The sequence below is a fragment of the Vulpes lagopus genome, chromosome 2 (genome assembly GCF_018345385.1).
Source record: "Vulpes lagopus strain Blue_001 chromosome 2, ASM1834538v1, whole genome shotgun sequence".
In the NCBI taxonomy this organism is placed as follows: domain Eukaryota; kingdom Metazoa; phylum Chordata; class Mammalia; order Carnivora; family Canidae; genus Vulpes; species Vulpes lagopus.
In genome coordinates, this window is record NC_054825.1 from 62,087,542 (window position 1) to 62,106,278 (window position 18,737).

Genomic DNA, 18,737 nt, shown 5'->3' on the forward strand with positions numbered 1-18,737 from the left:
ACCTGCCTTTGGCCCAGGGCGTGATCCTGGAGACCCGGGATCGAATCCCATGTCGGGTTCCCGGTGTATGGAGCCTGCTTCTCCCTCTGCCTGTGTCTCTGCCTCTCTCTCTCTCTCTCTATCATAAATAAATAAAAATTTAAAAAAATAAAAAAAAAAAACAAAGAGGTAAAGGATCTACACCCTGAAAACTACAGAACACTTCTGAAAGAAATTGAGGAAGACACAAAGAGATGGAAAAATATTCCATGCTCATGGACTGGAAGAATTAATATTGTGAAAATGTCAATGCTCCCAGGGAAATTTACACATTCAATGCAATCCCTATCAAAATACCACAGACTTTCTTCAGAGAGTTGGAATAAATCATCTTAAGATTTGTGTGGAATCAGAAAAGACCCCGAATAGCCAGGGGAATATTGAAAAAGAAAACCAGAGCTGGGGGCATCACAATGCTGGATTTCAAGTTGTACTACAAAGCTGTGATCATCAAGACAGTGTGGGACTGGCACAAAAACAGACACATAGATCAAGGGAACACAATAGAGAACCCAGAAATGGGCCCTCAACTCTATGGTTGATTAATATTCGACAAAGCAGGAAAGACTATCCGCTGGAAAAAGGACAGTCTCTTCAATAAATGGTGCTGGGAAAACTGGACAGCCACATGCAGAAGAATGAAACTAGACCATTCTCTTACACCAAACACAAAGATAAACTCAAAATGGATGAAAGATCTAAATGTGAGACAAGAATCCATCAAAATCCTAGAGGAGAAGACAGGCAACACCATTTCTGAACTTGGCCACAGCAACCTCTTGCAAGATACACCTATGAAGGCAAGGGAAGCAAAAGCAAAAATGAACTATTGGAACTTAATCAAGATTAAAAGCTTCTGCACAGCAAAAGAAACAGTCAACAAAACTAAAAGACAATCTATAGAATGGGAGAAGATATTTGCAAATGACATATCAGATAAAGGGCTAGTATCCAAAGAACTTATTAAACTCAACAGCAAAGAAACAAACAATCCAACCATTAAATGGGCAAAAGACATGAACAGAAATTTCACCAAAGAAGACATAGACATGGCCAACATGCACATGAGAAAATGCTCCGCATCACTGGCCATCAAGGAAATACAAATCAAAACCACAATGAGATACCACCTCACACCAGTGGGAATGAGGAACATTAACAAGACAGGAGACAACAAATGTTGGAGAGGATGTGGAGAAAGGGGAACCCTCTTGCACTGTTGGTGGGAATGTGAACTGGTGCAGCCACTCTGGAAAACTGAGTGGAGGTTCCTCAAAGAGTTAAAAATAGACCTGCCCTACGACCCAGCAATTGCACTGCTGGGGGTTTACCCCAAAGATACAGATGCAGTGAAATGCCGGGACACCTGCACCCCGATGTTTCTAGCAACAATGTCCACAATAGCCAAACTGTGAAAGAAGCCTCAGTGTCCATCGAAAGATGAATGGATAAAGAAGATGTAGTCTGTGTATACAATGGAATATTACTTAGCCACAGAAATGACGAATACCCACCATTTGCTTCAATGTGGATGGAACTGGAGGGTATTATGCTGAGTGAAATAAGTCAATCAGAGAAGGACAAACATTATATGGTCTCATTCATTTGGGGAATATAAAAAATAGTGAAAGGGATTAAAGGGGAAAGGGGAGAAAATGAGTGAGAAATATCAGTGAGGGTGACAGAACACAAGAGACTCCTAACTCTGGGAAATGAACAAGGGGTAGTGAAAAGGGAGGTGGGTGGGGGGTTGGGGTGACTGGGTGACGAGCACTGAGGGGGGCACTTGATGGGATGAGCACTGGGTGATATGCTATATGTTGGCAAATTGAACTCCAATAAAAAATATCCAAAAAAAATAAAGGAAAGATTTATGCAAAATAATAAAATAGCTTACAAAAATAATAAAACCAGCAGCTTGTTTTTTTTTTTTTTACTATACTCTAAGCTATGCCAAGTGTTAAACACATTTCCACTCCCTTAATAATTTGTCTTATTATCTCACTTTACAGATGAAGGAAAATCAGACTCAAGGAAGTTAGATAACTTGCTAGATATAACAATGCTAGTTTAGCGTACAGATGCGACTCACCCCAAGCAACCTTCATTCTTGCCATATTACACTATAGAGGTCATGATTAAATGCTACAAAAGCCCAGAGGAGGAAACAAAATATTCAGTCAGAAGAGGAGGAAGATGTTTGGGACAGCTTCATAAAGGAGGCAAAACTTGAACCATACAAAAAAAAAGGTAGCAAGATTTTTTTCAGGGGGGGGAATTACAGATAAACGGTGTGAGGATGGAATAGCATTTATAAAAATGGATAGGCACATTCATATTTGATCAGCAGAGGAGAATCTGTATGATAGGGAAACTAAGGCCCTGAGGAAATTTGTTGAGGTCATACTTGCCCCATATTCCTAGTTATTTCTGGAACTTCGGAATCAATATTACAACTGAGTGGCTTAAGCAGAATCCTTTTCCCCTGGACTATGAACAATACGTAGTCATTGACTCTGCACCTACCAGTTCCTCATTGTTTAGTGATGTCCTAATCACCATAGCCAGGGAGAGTCCAGATTTCCGGGCAGCCAAAGTCTAAAATTAACAGAATTAGGAGTTATTGGCATGTGAGGTGGCTGCCATGAATATATTGCTCAGCAGCACATGAAAATGTAAGAATGCAAACTATAATTAGTTTTTCTTTAGTCAATAGGGATCGGCTATTTTCAGTAGTCAGCTAGTTCATCCAAAATGTGGAATCATAGAACATCAAAAATGAAAAAAGTCCCCATGTATCACTGAACCCAATCCCTACATTTTGCAGATGACAAAACTGAGGCTCAGCAAGGCAAAATGATCACCCGTGGGTTTCTAGGCTAGCAAGAGGCTTCTATAACTTTGCTTTTCCCTAAGGAAAAACATATGAACATTCCTTTATAAAACATAGCCACTGGTACAGAGCCAGATGGTCTGTGCAATGTCACAGATTATTTTTCTAAGTATTCGTTTTATAGATGAAAACCATTATAGCCAGATTGGTTTTCCAATCTCAACACTGATAATTTAGGTGATTAATTAAAAGTCAAGTCCGTTTAGTTTCCCTACTATAAAATAGAACCATTACATTGCTCCTACCTGAAATGTGTGTGCTATAATGCACTTAGCAGTGCTGTAGAGAACTTTGGAAATCAGAAGTTTTATATGGGAATGCTCAATATGTTATCCCATTAGGAGCAAAGGGAAGTCATAGTAGAATTATGTACCTGGGCTTCAATGTTTCTTTTTGGAGCTACAAAGCCATAAACTCAGATAAAAATTCAGCACTATTCTGAGAAAGTCAATGTCCACCCATCTCCATCTCTACTGTGTAAACCTTTCGAGGGCTTACCTCCAAGGACTCATCTAAGATGATCTTCCAACTCTGACACCTATTATCCTTAAAATTATATCTGAATTCTATTTTAGTCTGTATCAGCATCTGTTGTATATATAATTTGGTGTATCTTTCAGAACTGAACTAGATTGTAAATTCCTGGAGAACCCAAATTTCTTATTCCTTATTCTTATTTTCTTTTTATTTCCCCATCTTGCCCTCTTTTGTCTCAAGAATAAGTGCAGTAAATACTGAGAGGTATGGAAAATATTAAATTGAAAATCACTTACCATGGCCTGAAGATTCCAAGTCAGAGGAAACAAAATGTAAATAATTAGACATAAGAAAGGTGAGAAAAGAGCAAAATGATGTTAAAATAAACCTAACACTTTAAAATAATGTCACTTTACAATGGCAGAAATATGAGCTGTTCGGACATGTCATGCTTTTCAGTATAAGATCTTTCCAATCAAGGTTTTAACTTTCCTAATTTAAAACCACTGTGATGGTTTTCAGATGACAGTTTCCATTGTAAAATTAAAAATTGCTGATATAAAAAACTGTGTACATTGTTGCTGAAAGGGAAATTTCTATTTCTCTTAGATAAAACATATTTTCATGTCATAAACTACTAAGAATATGCCTCCAGAAAAAAATGTGAAGACAATTTAGATAATAGAAAACACTTTGTTTCATGCTGATAGGCTATTTATTTTTATAACCTAATGCAGACCACTATCAATTCTTTTTATCTGTAGGTGGTCCCCAGCATATTTTGTTATAGGAGAATTTGAGTTACTGAAAGTTATGTGTAGGCTTCATAAAGGTTTTGATAACTTGGGAGCCACAAGATAGTTGAATCACTTTTTAATGTAATTAGATCTTAATAAATAATTGGTTAATATTATGTGCTGCTTTTTAAAGTAGAAAATTCACTGCTTTAAGGTGAGGAAGTTCAGGTCAAGACTCAAAGCGTGTATTAAACTTGCGGTCATTTGCAACACTGTACACATCAAAGCCCAATTGCAGCAGCTCACTTGGCATGCTGTGTGAGGTGTGTGACTTTTTGCAGTCTTAACTGTTTGTAATTTCAACAACATAAAATGCTGTTAAGGGGTGCCTGTCTGGGTGGTCAGTAGGACCTACAACTCTTGGTTTGGGGTCATAAGTTCAAGCCCCACAGGGACTTTGGTAGAGGGGAGAACACTTTTAAAAAAAAAAGCTGTCAGAAGGTTACAGTTATTTCATTCATCTAATAGATTTTAAAGAAATGATAAGTGCAATACTTGGTATAATCCAGTTTGTTATATATTTTATTCTATGAAATACAGGCAAGGCACTTAATATGAAGGCCAAAATGATATCTAATGAAGAAAAAGGTGACACATGCAATCAAAGAGAATTAACCAGGAGTGACTTACCACATCTCGTACAATAGGCAAAGTTTTCTTCCTGCGGAGATCTGGCATACTGTCAATTCCGTAAAGTCCTCGTCCGGCCCTAAAAGGAAAAACAGGAATGATTTCAATGGAAACCAGACTTTAAGAAAAAAATCTCCTGCTCATGGTAGGAGATTTGGTAAAAACGCTGTGAAAAAGATTAAATGTATACCATTTCAACTGGTTCACAATAGGAAAGATTCAAGCCTCTAGGACCTTTACCCAGTGAAGAGGCGGAAAACTAGCTACCAAAGTGATCGCTTGTATTCCTACATAGTTCTATATGCTGAAACTTCAAAATATACCTGGGCTGGTTTGACACACAGTTTTCCTGTCATTATCACAGAGAAAATAAAATTGTTATATGAAATTTTGTATCTCCAGGAAGAAATAGAACTAAACCATTAACGGTGGAAGTTTGATCTGCAACGGTAAAAACAAAACAAGACAAAAAAACATGTATTTGTAAAAATATCATTCTTTTTGGATGTGTTGCCTCTTCACATTTAAACCCCAAAGTGGTATCTCAAAGAGCCATAGCTGCATTTAAAATATTTGTAGTAACCCTTATACCAGAATTTTTACCTACCTGAACTTACTCTAAGGAGAAATGGCAACAAGAGATTAATTTCTTGTACAAGGATATTCGCTATGACATTTTTAAGAGTCTTTATTAATTTATTTGACACAGAGAGCATAAACAGGGGGAGTGGCAGGCAGAGGATGAGGGAGAAGAGGACTCCTTGCTAAGCAGGGAGCCTAATGGATGTGGGGCTCCATGAGGGGCTCAAACCCAGGACCCTGGGATCATGACCTGAGCTGAAGGCAGATGCTTAACTGAGCCACCCAGGCACCCCGATATTTCTTTTTATAATAGCAATAAAAGCTAGGTAACCTAAATGTTTATTGAATGAGTTATATTGTCCAATGGGAAGAACATAATAATTAAAGTGAATGAATTAAATACATATGTGAATAGATGAAAAACATTCACAGTGCATTAAGTAGAAAAGCAAGTTTGCATATTGGTAAGTTTAATATATCATGTGCATGTGTTTATATATGCACAGAAAATATCTAGAACGATATTCATTAAATTGATAACTAGAGTTACCTTTATGGAGTGATAATGGGTAGAAGAAAAAGGGAAGATTCTCACTGTTCTAAATTTGGTAATAGTCAATGTTTTTTTATACTAAGCATTGCCATTTTTGCAATTTAAACTAATCTTAAAATAGATTCATCTTTATTAAAATGAGTTTAATACATTGAATTTGATTTTTGTTCCATCTAAGGTAGGTTTGGTTATACAACTAAAAAGATGCTCAAGTCACTGATGACCACTTCTCCTACGCTCACTCGACCTACAAAACTCCTGCTTAACTTTAGCTTAGAGTCAACTTTTTTCAGCAGGTACACTCACCTGAGAGGCCTGAGTGTTATCTAGGCACCTCTGCTACAGCAGACTGCAACAGTCGAGAATATGTTGTCAGCATCTCACAGGCCAGTTTTTCTCTGACACAGAGATGGCCTCTTTTCTCCTGCTACTTAGCTTAATAAAGGGAACATTTTTCCTTATTGGATTTTTCTTAGTAGCCATAGTCTTAACTCTAATACTTCTAGTTGTATCAATCACTAGCTTGATCATCTTGAAATAATTCACTCATACAACTCATGTGAAATAATAATAAAAGCAAAATATTAATAAGGATAGAATGTTGATAAATATTAATGTTGTAACTTATATGTTTGAAAGTGAGGATTGGGTATCTGGGTGGCTCCGGTGGTTAAGTTTCTGCCTGTGGTTCAGGTCATGATCCCAGAGTCCTCGGATTGAGTCCTGCATCGGGTTCCCTGCTCCGTGGGGAGCCTGCTTCTCCCTCTGCCTCCCTCTTTCTCCATATCTCATAAATGAACAAACAAAATCTTATTTAAAAAAAATAAAAAAGAGAGTGAGAATCAATTTCAGTAATAAATGCTTCACTCTGTCATATTCCAAACATCAAATTCATGGGAAAAGGGTTGTGTAAGTACATTTCTAGAAGAATCTTTTGAGTTTCATTTACTCCAATCTAAGGCTCTGAATCTAAGTAGTTTCTATTTTCTGCCCCCTGTGAAGAGAATTAATAATGACATAAAGTGTAATTAATAAATGTTTTTCTACCACACTACATGGCAGTCATACTAACTAGCTGCCTTCTAGTGTTCTGAAATGTCTTGACTGCTAAACAATGTGACTTTAATAACTATGTAAAGATACATATTCAATTGTGATAATGATTGAGAAAGTGATTTACAAACTACAAAATCTAATATATAGGTGGGCTATGGGCTTTTCCTCACTAAATGATTTGTTTTCCTTCTCACAGAATTAAATTCAAATTCCCAAGAGCACCTAGAATTTTGAGCAAACTTATATACTCACAAATTCAGGAATCAGTCACACACACTTATTTTCTTGGGTCTTATACGTCACTCCTTTGCTTGTCTCATCAGAACAGAGATAGCCAAGGACCCAGGCCAAACCTCAGCATTATAAAATAATGAGCCCAACTTAGAAGACACAAATCCAAAATTTATCTCTGTCCTGAGTTTGTCATTAATTTCATCAAACCCATATTTTGTAATTTGTAAAACTCAAATGCAATAAAAATGTTCTCTTAATCTTTACAGCCTTAAAAGTGCTCAAAATCATGTTGTGTTTCCTTAGTTTTATCTTTACATTATTACTATAAGACATTTGTATAAACATATACCATCATTTCTTATTCATCAAGTAATAGTAAAACTTTTATTGCAAATCTGACTCTTAGAAAAAAAAAAAAAAAAGAAAGAAAGAAATGGCTTCCCTAATGGCCTTACCTCAAGAGTGAAGAAGTGCATGGTAAACACTATAAAGCTCTATACAAATGTAAAACATTTTTGTAATATTTATTCAAAGTGTTCCAAAGTAACCAAGAGACATATGGGAGATAGGCAAGAAGTCAAGTTCAAAGAGATCAGTTAAAATCTAGAAAATACCTAGCCTCAATGGTGAAGAGCTCAGGGGAGTCATCCAGACAGGAAACCACAGACAAACTGAAAGTGAGATCTGATTTTAGGGAAGAAGCAGTCTGATTTCAGCCCTTTTCAGAATAGCTGATGTGACTAAAAGCTGTTGCTAACCATAAACTGCAAACTAGGTAACAATATTTAATATTTATGTGGTGTTTACCAGCAGCCAGATGTAATGCTAACATTTATAGCCAACTTTTACATATATTTCTCATTTTATTCTCAAAAACATCAATAAAGTATAGTTATAATTATTTGAGTAGGAAATGGATGAAAGGATTGTTTAGAATCATTCCCACAATTACTGTCTAAATCATAGATAGCAGTCTCTGGATTTGAACCCAAGCTCTAGGACTTATCATTTCCTACTACTGCTTCTATGAGTGGATTATCCATATTTACAGCAATAATATGAACTGAAGCTTACAATTAATCTTATTTCAGTTTTTTTTTTAATTTCTTTTTTTTTAATTTTTATTTATTTATGATAGTCACAGAGAGATAGAGAGAGGCAGAGACACAGGCAGAGGGAGAAGCAGGCTCCATGCACCGGGAGCCCGACGTGGGATTCGATCCCGGGTCTCCAGGATCGCGCCCTGGGCCAAAGGCAGGCGCCAAACCGCTGCGCCACCCAGGGATCCCTCTTATTTCAGTTTTAATGAAACAAAAGTTCATCAGCTTATCCAGGCCTAGAAATCTATGACAGAGTTTGAGTTCACCTGAAGGACATTGTTACCCTAAAGCTCACATTTCTTTTTTTTTTTTTTTTAAAGAATCAGAATCCTTTTATTTATTTATTTATTTATGATAGTCACACAGAGAGAGAGAGAGGCAGAGACATAGGCAGAGGGAGAAGCAGGCTCCATGCACCGGGAACCTGACGTGGGATTCAATCCCGGGTCTCCAGGATCGCGCCCTGGGCCAAAGGCAGGCGCCAAACCGCCGCGCCACCCAGGGATCCCAAGCCCACATTTCTTATATGTATATATACACATACATGCACACATGCATATGCTTTTTTTTTTTTTAAGGAAGATATAAAAGGTCTATCCCAGTTGATCTAGAGTTGTTACTACTATGGGAACTGTTTTCACTGTATTTCAAGACAGTATTATCCTCATATCAGAAACCCTATAATATTGTACAAAATAGTCCCAATCTTCCCCAAACAGCCCCTCTTCAACTATTCAGGAAGCTTTTAGACTATAGGAATTACAAAAGGAATGAAAATATCAGGTCTATGGATATATCGGGAGAGTCAATCACTATATAAAGTTGAGAAAATGGGGGTGTCTCAGTAGTTCAGTCCATTAAGCATTAGTTTTTTTTTCTTTTAACATGTTATTCATTTATTTGAAGATAATGATAGAGAGAACATGAACAGGGGGAGGAGCAGAGGGAGAAGCAGACTCCCTGTTACACAGGGAGCCCAACACGACATGGGGATCATCTTAGGATTCCAGGATCATGACCAGAGCTGAAGGCAGATGCTTAATGGACTGAGACACCCAGATGCCACTAAGCATCTGACTCTTGATCTCAGCCCAGGTCTTGGTCTCAGGGTTTTGAGTTCAAGTCCCATGTTGGGCTCCATGCTGGGCATGGAGCCTACTTAAACAAACAATAAAACTAAAAAAAAAAAAAAAGGATTAAATTTCATAAATTGTGATGCATTCTAATTCAGTATTTGTTTTATATTACTTAGTCAATATTTTTCACAGTTTTCTTAGTTCTTTGTGTAAATAAAGAGTTTACCACGTTTAACAAAATTGGAGATATGAAAGTATATTGCTGTATACATTGACTCAGATTCAGTTATCCCTCTTGTTACAGAACAAACAATACAAATTATCTAAGGGATATATATATTCTATAATTGTTAAAGAATCTGATATCTAAGGTAGAAAAGGTAAGAGCTGATTTTTATATATATTAATAATTATCTTAATTCAAAATTGGTCTGATAACATACTGAATATATATTGATTGAAAAAGAACTGAGAAGGCACCAAGAATATCATGTGGAAACTATCAAACAGATTTTCCAAAGGTAGGAAGGACTTTCTGATTATGGGATAAAGTTGTGCTGTTTCCACAAGGGGGTGGTTGATGGTTAATTGGCAATATTCATAGACTAGCATAAATCCATTAGAAATCAGAAAATTAGTAGACTCTTTATATGCAAAGGAGTTGTTAAATTAATTGAAGACTATAAGCCTAAAGAAACAAATCACAGCACTTCTGTTTATTTCTGTTTCAAAGACAATTATTGAGCAAGGCTATGTAATTAATCTTTTTTAGCATTATGGAACACTAAGGCAATGTAAAAGATTAATAATGAATCATTTTAAATCCCTCTCCTGTAATACAGCTGTCTTCCCTTTCAGACATAAAAACAGCTCTGTATTTATTTAGTTCCTTAATGGTAAACATACAATAATTTACTTTGCTTTTTTTTTTTGCTGTTCTATATTTTACACACATTTTAACAATTTTCCTGATGATCATTATACCCTTTAATAACTCACTGCTCCTTATTAGGATATATTATTCATGATATTCTTTTTTTCTTTCACCTTTTTATTATTGTCAACACTGAATGAGTATTTGTGTCTGTGTAAGTGGATGATTCACTCCCCACATCCAATTAATCACCAATTCCTAAAGATTTTTTTATTCTATATTTCATCACAATTAACACACCATCTGTTATAAGATACAGTATTATATATTTTTATAGGGGGGAGTCAAATTAATCTCTGACACTGCTTTTTTAGCAAGTAGAATTTAAATTATGTATTTATTCAAAAAGCTCCCTTTAACTTACTTCCTCTATGGCATAGATTTGTCATATCAATCATATTTTTCTATATGTGAAAATAAAAATATCAACAAAATAAATTGTTATTCCTTAAGTTTCTCATTTAGAGTCCAGCTTCTTAGAATTACTTTTCAACCCAGAATTGTCAATGTCTTGGACTTTGCCCAAATTACTGTATTTTAAGCCATCAAGAGCAACAGTGATATAGCATTAAAATAGTGCTTCGTTATTATTTCTTTTATTCCAAGAAGTAGGCAGCTCTGCTGCAGATACTCATGTTGGTCAGCTTTCAACCTCACCAAAAGCTTCAAAGGAGATAAACAGGACTCCTACCCTTCCTCAAATCATCATAATTTTCTTCTGGACTAGAATGTTAAGAAAATGCAATTGTCCACCCTATAACATCAGCAATAACAACAAAATTACAACACTCTCCCAGGACAATTTTAACCAAGCTTATAAATGTATAGACAATGAAACTCTTATAATTGCCGCTTGGTTACCAATGTTTTTAAGACACCATTGATTAAATGCATCTTGATATATTATAATTAATAAAACCATATGTTGTAGAATTGATAAAATATAGCACTTTCAGTCAGCATCTCCTTTCTGAACCCGCACACTGATAGTACTCTATTCCAGGCCTTACTATTTTAGCTAATCTCTTAGATTTTTTTTTTGCCAGCCCATTTTTTTTTAATTGCCAACAGTTTTTTTTTTCTAGAATACAAATCTAAAGAAATCATTTTCATATTCAACATCTCTTATTGCTTACAAGATATAGAACAAATTCCTTTCCAATTTAGTAAGGTATGATTTCCCCTTTGGTCTTATCTCCTCTAACTTCTCCCTCTACTTTTTCATTCCAGTCATTCTGAATGCCTTTGTAGATTCCCAGGGACCTCACACTGGTTCTCCGCTCATCTGTTTCTTTCTTTCTTTTTTTTTTTCCCCGCTCATCTGTTTCTACTTCGCTATTTCCTCTACTGGTACTGGCCTCCTTGCTGAGTGGCACAGGCTCACAGTTATCTCTCTTAAGTAAAATTTGAGTGTGACACTCATGGCCTTTTAAGGTACCTCCTCCCCATCTCAAATAACTGCACCTCTATGTAAGTTCAACATCAGGAATCCTTGGGGGGAGGAGCTGGGGAGTTAGTGGAGCAGGAGAGAGGGAAATCATGGCTCCTGGCCTCTTTGGTGGGCTTATCAGCAGCTCTGTGGATTCAAAGGGAAATATTTGTTACTAACAGAGATAGCATACTTTTAAGTTGAACTGGAGCAGAAAAAAAACTAAAAATTTTTAATTCCAGTGTAGTTAACGTATAGTGTTATATTAGTTTTGTTTCATGTGTACAATACAGTAATGCAAGTTCCATGTATTACTCAGTGCTCATCAAGGTAAGTGTACTTTTAATTCCTTTCACTGATTTCACACATCCCTCACCCACCTCCCCTCTGAATTTGTTCTCTATACTTAGGATTCTGTGTTTTTTGGCTTACATCTTTTTTATTTTTCCTTTGCTTATTTTAGTTTCTTAAATTCCACATCTGAGTGAGATCATATGGTATCTGTCTTTCTCTGACTGGCTTATTTTACTTCTTGTACTTTCTAGCTCCATTCATATTATTGCAAATGGCAAGATTTCACTCTTTTGTGCCGAGATAATATTCTAGTGTGTGTGTGTGTGTGTGTGTGTGTGTGTGTGTGTGTGTGTACACATTTTCTTTATCCATTCATCTATCGACGGGCACTTTGGCTGCTTCTATAATTTGGCTATTGTACATAATGCTGCTCTCAACATAGGTGCAAATCAGAAAAACTTTTGAGAACAGTTGTTCTAAGTTTTGTCATAACCTCTGTAAAACTGTCATCTCTTTATTTGTTTACATTGCTGTCCCTGCTAGGATATATGTTACCAAAATATGACAAATCTTACTCATGCCTACCTCCCCAGAGTCAACTCTGGCATGTAGCAGGGAAAAATAAAAATTAAAGGTTCAAGTGAATAGGCCTTGACACCACAGAGATCAGACATTGAATAAACCATTGTCTTGGCTTAAAAATTAAGATTCTTATCTTTGAAATAGTAGAAAGAGCAAGACCAAAGCTAGAAGACTGGGAAGAAAGTCAATGACCTCACAGTGAAGTGAGTTAGCAGTCAGAGGCTTTGTCACAGGAAGGACACGAGAGCCTCACTACTAGACCAGTAAATATTTTTTGATCTTTATTAATCTCAGTGATTTCATATGGAAAATGGAGTAATTATCCTCTATGCAGTGTTTTTGGGAGCTTTGAGATAATATATGTAAATGGTTTATGTATTATTGGTAGTAATTAATTTATTATAGGCTTGTGTAGACAGGGGCATTATTGAAGTTGATCAAATATACCCTGCCTCACCGCTGCCCTAGGGCTATTTATAGTCTTCCAAACTAAGGAACAAATTAGTAGCACAGTTTCTGGCAGACATGAAATTTTAGGTAGCTGTCTATTTGAAGAATTAAAGAAAAAGAAGGGCAGACAGCCAAAATTGTAATTTTACTCTATGCTGTACTCTGAGCTCTATTAACCTTCTCTTTGGACTCAGTTTTGGTCTAGACTTCTTTCTTCTGCTGATCCCGTTCTGTTTAGCACCTCAGCTCTGATGATGATGCATGTTGGCTGAGATTATTTCTCGTCTCATGCTTATCTACATTCCTGGTCCCAGCTATTCAGCTTTCTGTCAGACAAGGGTCTCACAGATGCCCCAAATTCTTTTTAGTTTTTAAACTCTAATCTTTGAAAAACACTGCTTTTATCTTCTCAATTTTCCAAGCCTTGTCTCAAAATGGAAATAAAACTGAAAGCATAAAGCTCCTTAGTACTAATCATTCCAGACTTCTCCATCTTCATTGCTTCCTGGATTCTCTTAACTGTGGCCATAAAGTAGAATGTTTGTATTTACTGGAAATCACATACAGTCCTCTAAACTACCCTTGATGGACTCTTTGGAGGGAACGATGTTCGACACCAACATGTCTCTCAATAAAACCACTGCAGCCATATTTCCTCCTGCCTTGGAGTTATCACTAATTCTTTGGTTGAGCAGAGATGAAATAACTGGCTTGAGTTTAGAGGACATGGTTGTATGACAAATATATGAAATTACATACAGTGAGATGATACTGTTAACATTTGAGAAGAGGAAAATAAGAAACAGGGTACAGAATATTCATCTCTTCCGTCTTGCTCATGCTGGCATATATCAAGAAAATAATGAATTGGCATGTTGAATTCCCTATCATTTTTAAGTGCTATCTCTTTCACCAGCCTGCTTTCATTCTTTTGCTCTTTCTCTAGTTCAGGCAGTAAATTTGTATACAAAGTGATTCCACTGAAGTAGGCAAGCATCATGTTTATTCTACTGAGTGCCTGGAACACAGTGGGTATCAATAAATAGGTTTTAAATGTTCTTGAATATTTCCACAAACCTGTCATCACTTTTAAGCCAACACATCCATTTTAGAAACAATTATTATCCCAGCAAATTTTTTTGGATGTCTCTTTTTGATTTCACTGTTTTTTAATATTCTCACCATTTGGCCAGTCACAGAGGTTTAAAATCCTAAATAATGGCTAATCCAAATTTTAAGACTCAAAGCAGCCTAAAAAAAAAAAAAGACATATTCCCACACTCTTGTACTTTAGGGATGTGGAAACCATGCATCAAAGAATACAAATGCTTATATAGGATACCCAGATGGTTGGCAGCAAGCTAGAAACACTCAGGGTTCCAGACCCTCACTGCAATCCTTCCTTCTTTGTTTTTTTTTTTTTAATTTTTTTAATTTATTTATGATAGTCACACAGAGAGAGAGAGAGGCAGAGATACAGGCAGAGGGAGAAGCAGGCTCCATGCACCGGGAGCCTGACGTGGGATTCGATCCCGGGTCTCCAGGATCGCGCCCTGGGCCAAAGGCAGGCGCCAAACCGCTGCGCCACCCAGGGATCCCAATCCTTCCTTCTTTGTATCTAATATCCAAGAGGTATCAGGTTTTGTCCATTTTCTTTCTCTTTTTTTTTTTTTTAAATGTTATTTTTTTTTTAAGATTTTATTTATTTATTCATGATAGTCACAGAGAGAGAGAGAGAGAGAGAGAGAGGCAGAGACAGGCAGAGGGAGAAACAGGCTCCATGCACCGGGAGCCCGACGTGGGATTCGATCCCGGGTCTCCAGGATCGCGCCCCGGGCCAAAGGCAGGCGCCAAACCGCTGCGCCACCCAGGGATCCCTCTTTCTCTTTTTTTAAAGATTTATTTATTTATTCATGAGAAACAAAGAAAGAGAGAGAGGCAGAGACATAGGCAGAGGGAAAAGCAGGCTCCCTGCAGGGAGCCCGACTTGCGACTCATCTGGGAACTCCAGGATCATACCCTGAGCCGAAGGCACATGCTCAATCACTGAGTCACTCAGCTGTCCTGGTCCATTTTCTTTCTCATCCCTCTCTCTTTTCTATCATCCTCACCTCCTCTACTCATTTGCACCTTTCTTTATATCTGGATCACCACAATTTTGTTGTAAATTATATTGTTAGGCCCAGAATTCTTCTCATGGACTCTGTAATGACCAATTTCCCCATCTCCTTGCTCGTAGCCCTGGGCCATGAGGCTAACATGACCAAAGGATGTTGTAAAACCAGTAGGGCAGTGCTGCTCCTGATGGATTAGAGGACGGGTAAAGGAGACAGAGATGGTATAAAAAGACTGTTGAAGTTATCCTAGGTTCTTTAATGGATTCCTTAATGAAGGTCTTGACTGAGGTGATTTCACTACTTTTTTTCCCCAACCCCTTCATTTGACTTTATGAACTCCGGTAGAATTCCCAATTCAAAACTCTATAATATTTTAAAGAGCAAATAGCCTCGTTGTCAAGGAGAGCCTTTGTATTCCACTAAATTACTTTCTTCTTTCCTAGGCATTTGACCTCTTAATGCTCCATAATGCTCTTTACCACTATAAGCAGGCTCTTTCTTTCAAACCCTTGTTCCTTTGAAACATAGTTTTCAGAAGAGCTGACTACTTCATTATTTATCTTTGCATTATTTTTTTAAGCTCATGCCATTTTTAACTTTTTAAAGAGAAAAATGAGAAGTGAAAGATTTACTATCCTGGTGTGACATTTTGTACTTCCAGTGATTAATATTTTTTTTCCATAGCAAAAATAATCAAATGGTCCCAGGTCTTATTACAATGAGTTGCAGAAGTGAAAACGTAAAATACAGCTGTTAAAACATTCCCCTGGAGTTTAGGCTTGAGGGAACAAATGTAGGTGTTGGGGACTAACTTCTAACAACTCAATTACAGATGTACCTTCTAGGCCTCATTTCCTCCACAGATTGTTTATCAAGCGGACAATATAGCCTTTCTTAAGACTTACGATTCCCTGTAACAAAACAAAAATATTTCTTCTTCCACAGTATTAGCTGCAGCTAAATTAACCTCAGATATTATGACAGGCTACAGACCAGGAAGTAAAAAATTCAACCCCAAACTTTGTAATAGTTCAGCACCTATTATTGTTAGAAAAAATTTTCCATTTAATTAAAACTCATGCTGCAAAGGGTCTCAATTTAGAGTGTTAGTTTTTAAACTCCAAAACCATGCTTCCGTGGCCCAAAGCTGTAATAAATATGACATTGTGCATATTGATACTCCTTGTTTTGAAGCTAATTTTCTAGTAAAATCTCTCTGGAAAATCTCAGCGTCCATCTATACATAGTTTCTAAACTACAGTCATGAAAGATCAACTTCTTAATATACTTTACTTAGATGCCATTAAATAGAATCAAATATCCAATAGCAAAGAAGCTACGTTTATCAAAGCTGAAATTCTAGATTCCTTTTAATTATATTGTTTATACATAGGCTGCATGGCTAATCCCCTGAAATTTTGCACAATCCTTCTCCTATTACTAATGAAAATTCATAGTCCCCAATAGCAGAGACTAATGTCATCTGCTGGTTGCCTCTTGTAACTCAGGCCCCCTTATTATTAGACAATGTTTTGTGTCCTTTTTAACCATTTCCTTATGCAATGCTAACAGAAACACAAAGCATGACCCAGCCTTTAGCTGAGAATAGAGAAACATTCAACCCTATTGTCTAGCTTCAATAGGTAGTACCAAGAAAGGCCTTGAAACCCCACTCACCTCAAAGGATAAAGAATGAAGGATAGAAAAAAAAAAAAAAAACCCTCATGCTCTGTGCATCTCAGAAAGTATCCCACTCACAGACAAAACCACTGAGTCAAAACAAAAACAAAAACAAAAACAAAAACCAACAACAACAACAAAAAAAACAAAACCACTGAGTCAAGTCCTGGTTCTATATTATTCCATGGTTTTCCTGTTATTTTAAGGAATTTACAGAATTAAAGTAGAATTAAAATCTAATTTTAGAAAAACAATAAATATATATACCAGGCACTGTTTTTGATGAATCGCCAACCAAGGGGGTAGGTGTTGAAGGGATTTCAACTGAATCAAACATGCAGGGATAGAATATAATAATATTGTAATTCTGACTATATTTTTTTAAGGAAATGTTTCTTAACCACTGATTCCCAGTCCATTCCTTCTCTCCCTCAGCAGTTCCATGTGTGCTCTGACTCCCCTATAGGAACTCAAGTCCTATGGCAGGCTGACTTCTGGTGCCATTGAACTAGAGGATGGTTTCATACCTCTGAAAGCTTTAAGCACAACTACTGGTTATGCTGAGCAAGTTAACAAGTGGCTTCCCTTATCTGGGCATCTGCTGCAAATCATTTCTCTGCAACCCGTGAAGATATTCAGAGGAGTGACTGCCCAGTGTTGTGCAAATGATCAGAAGCTAACAAAGTTTTTAACTCAACTGCATGATCTTTAACTTTTAGAATAGCCTGGGACCAATTTGACCATGCTACCATCATACTCAATTTATTCTATTTATAATGCACATTAAGCACTGTGTTATAATTATTTGCCTATATTGGACTTTCCCCTAGATTATAGAATCATAGAAGTAGGAACTATATACAATTTATTCTTTTTAATTTTATTTATTCATGAAAGAAACAGAGAAAGGCAGAGACACAGGCAGAGGGAGAAGCAGGCTACATGCAGGGAGCCCGACGAGAGACTCCATCCCGGGACTCCAGGATCACGCCCTCAGCCGAAGGCAGGGGTTAAACCACTGAGCCATCCAGGTCTCCCTATACAATTTATTTTTAATATCTAGTGTTTAGTGTAGGACTTGACACTTATTAGTATTGGTAAACATATTACTTAGTAAATAAAAGGAAAATTAATGACTGGAAGAACTCCTTTCAGTTATTTTTTAGGCACTCCTTGCAGGAGCAAATATACACATGCATTTAGAATCTTGAGTAATTAGAAATTTTAAAATTGTTCTAGACTTTTCATCTGTCTCAGGATTTGAAACAAAGATGATTATGCTAACAGGTATGCTTTTCTGAAAATTGAGGAACAGATCATTTACGTAATCCAAAATGTTGTTCTTACTATTAATATAGGAACATTTTGCTTCCTCAATACAATCAGAGGTTAAACAGAGAATAAGTATTGTTTGTTACTAATGGAAATGCCTTGCAATTTCAGGTACAGTTACTGTAGTTGAAATGAAGCTTTAAAAATACACACACACAACCAAAAGATAATTACAGTTGTTTAGACAAAGACAAATCCATCTATGTTTAGCTTAATGTGCAATCAACTCTGCTATCAGACTGTCAAACTAGTTTTCTAGAAACATGGTATTTAAAACAAACAAACATAAATCTAATTAGGATGGAAGGGCGAAGGAAGGAACCAAACTATGCAGATTTTGGGGATCTGGCTGTGACTGGGAAGTAGAGAGAGGAAAGACCTTGTTTATTCCACTCTACTGCTATGAGGAGCATCTTATATGATAAGTCAGCAATCTCTCAAGGCATGTTGATATAGAGCTGGCTTTCAGTGACTGCATGATC

At 36.7% G+C, this 18,737-nt stretch overlaps 1 protein-coding gene across 1 annotated transcript in view; it reads right to left on the reverse strand.

The window, feature by feature from the left end:
- The window catches only part of UNC13C (unc-13 homolog C), a 586,599-nt gene that overhangs the window by 357,310 nt on the left and 210,552 nt on the right, over positions 1-18,737 (reverse strand). Inside the window, exons 8-10 of the mRNA XM_041745721.1 lie at positions 4,837-4,915; positions 3,706-3,711; positions 2,566-2,637 (exon numbers count right to left, since the gene is read on the reverse strand). Of these exons, the coding sequence (XP_041601655.1) occupies positions 2,566-2,637; positions 3,706-3,711; positions 4,837-4,915 (157 nt within the window). The remainder of the gene's footprint in view (positions 1-2,565; positions 2,638-3,705; positions 3,712-4,836; positions 4,916-18,737) is intronic.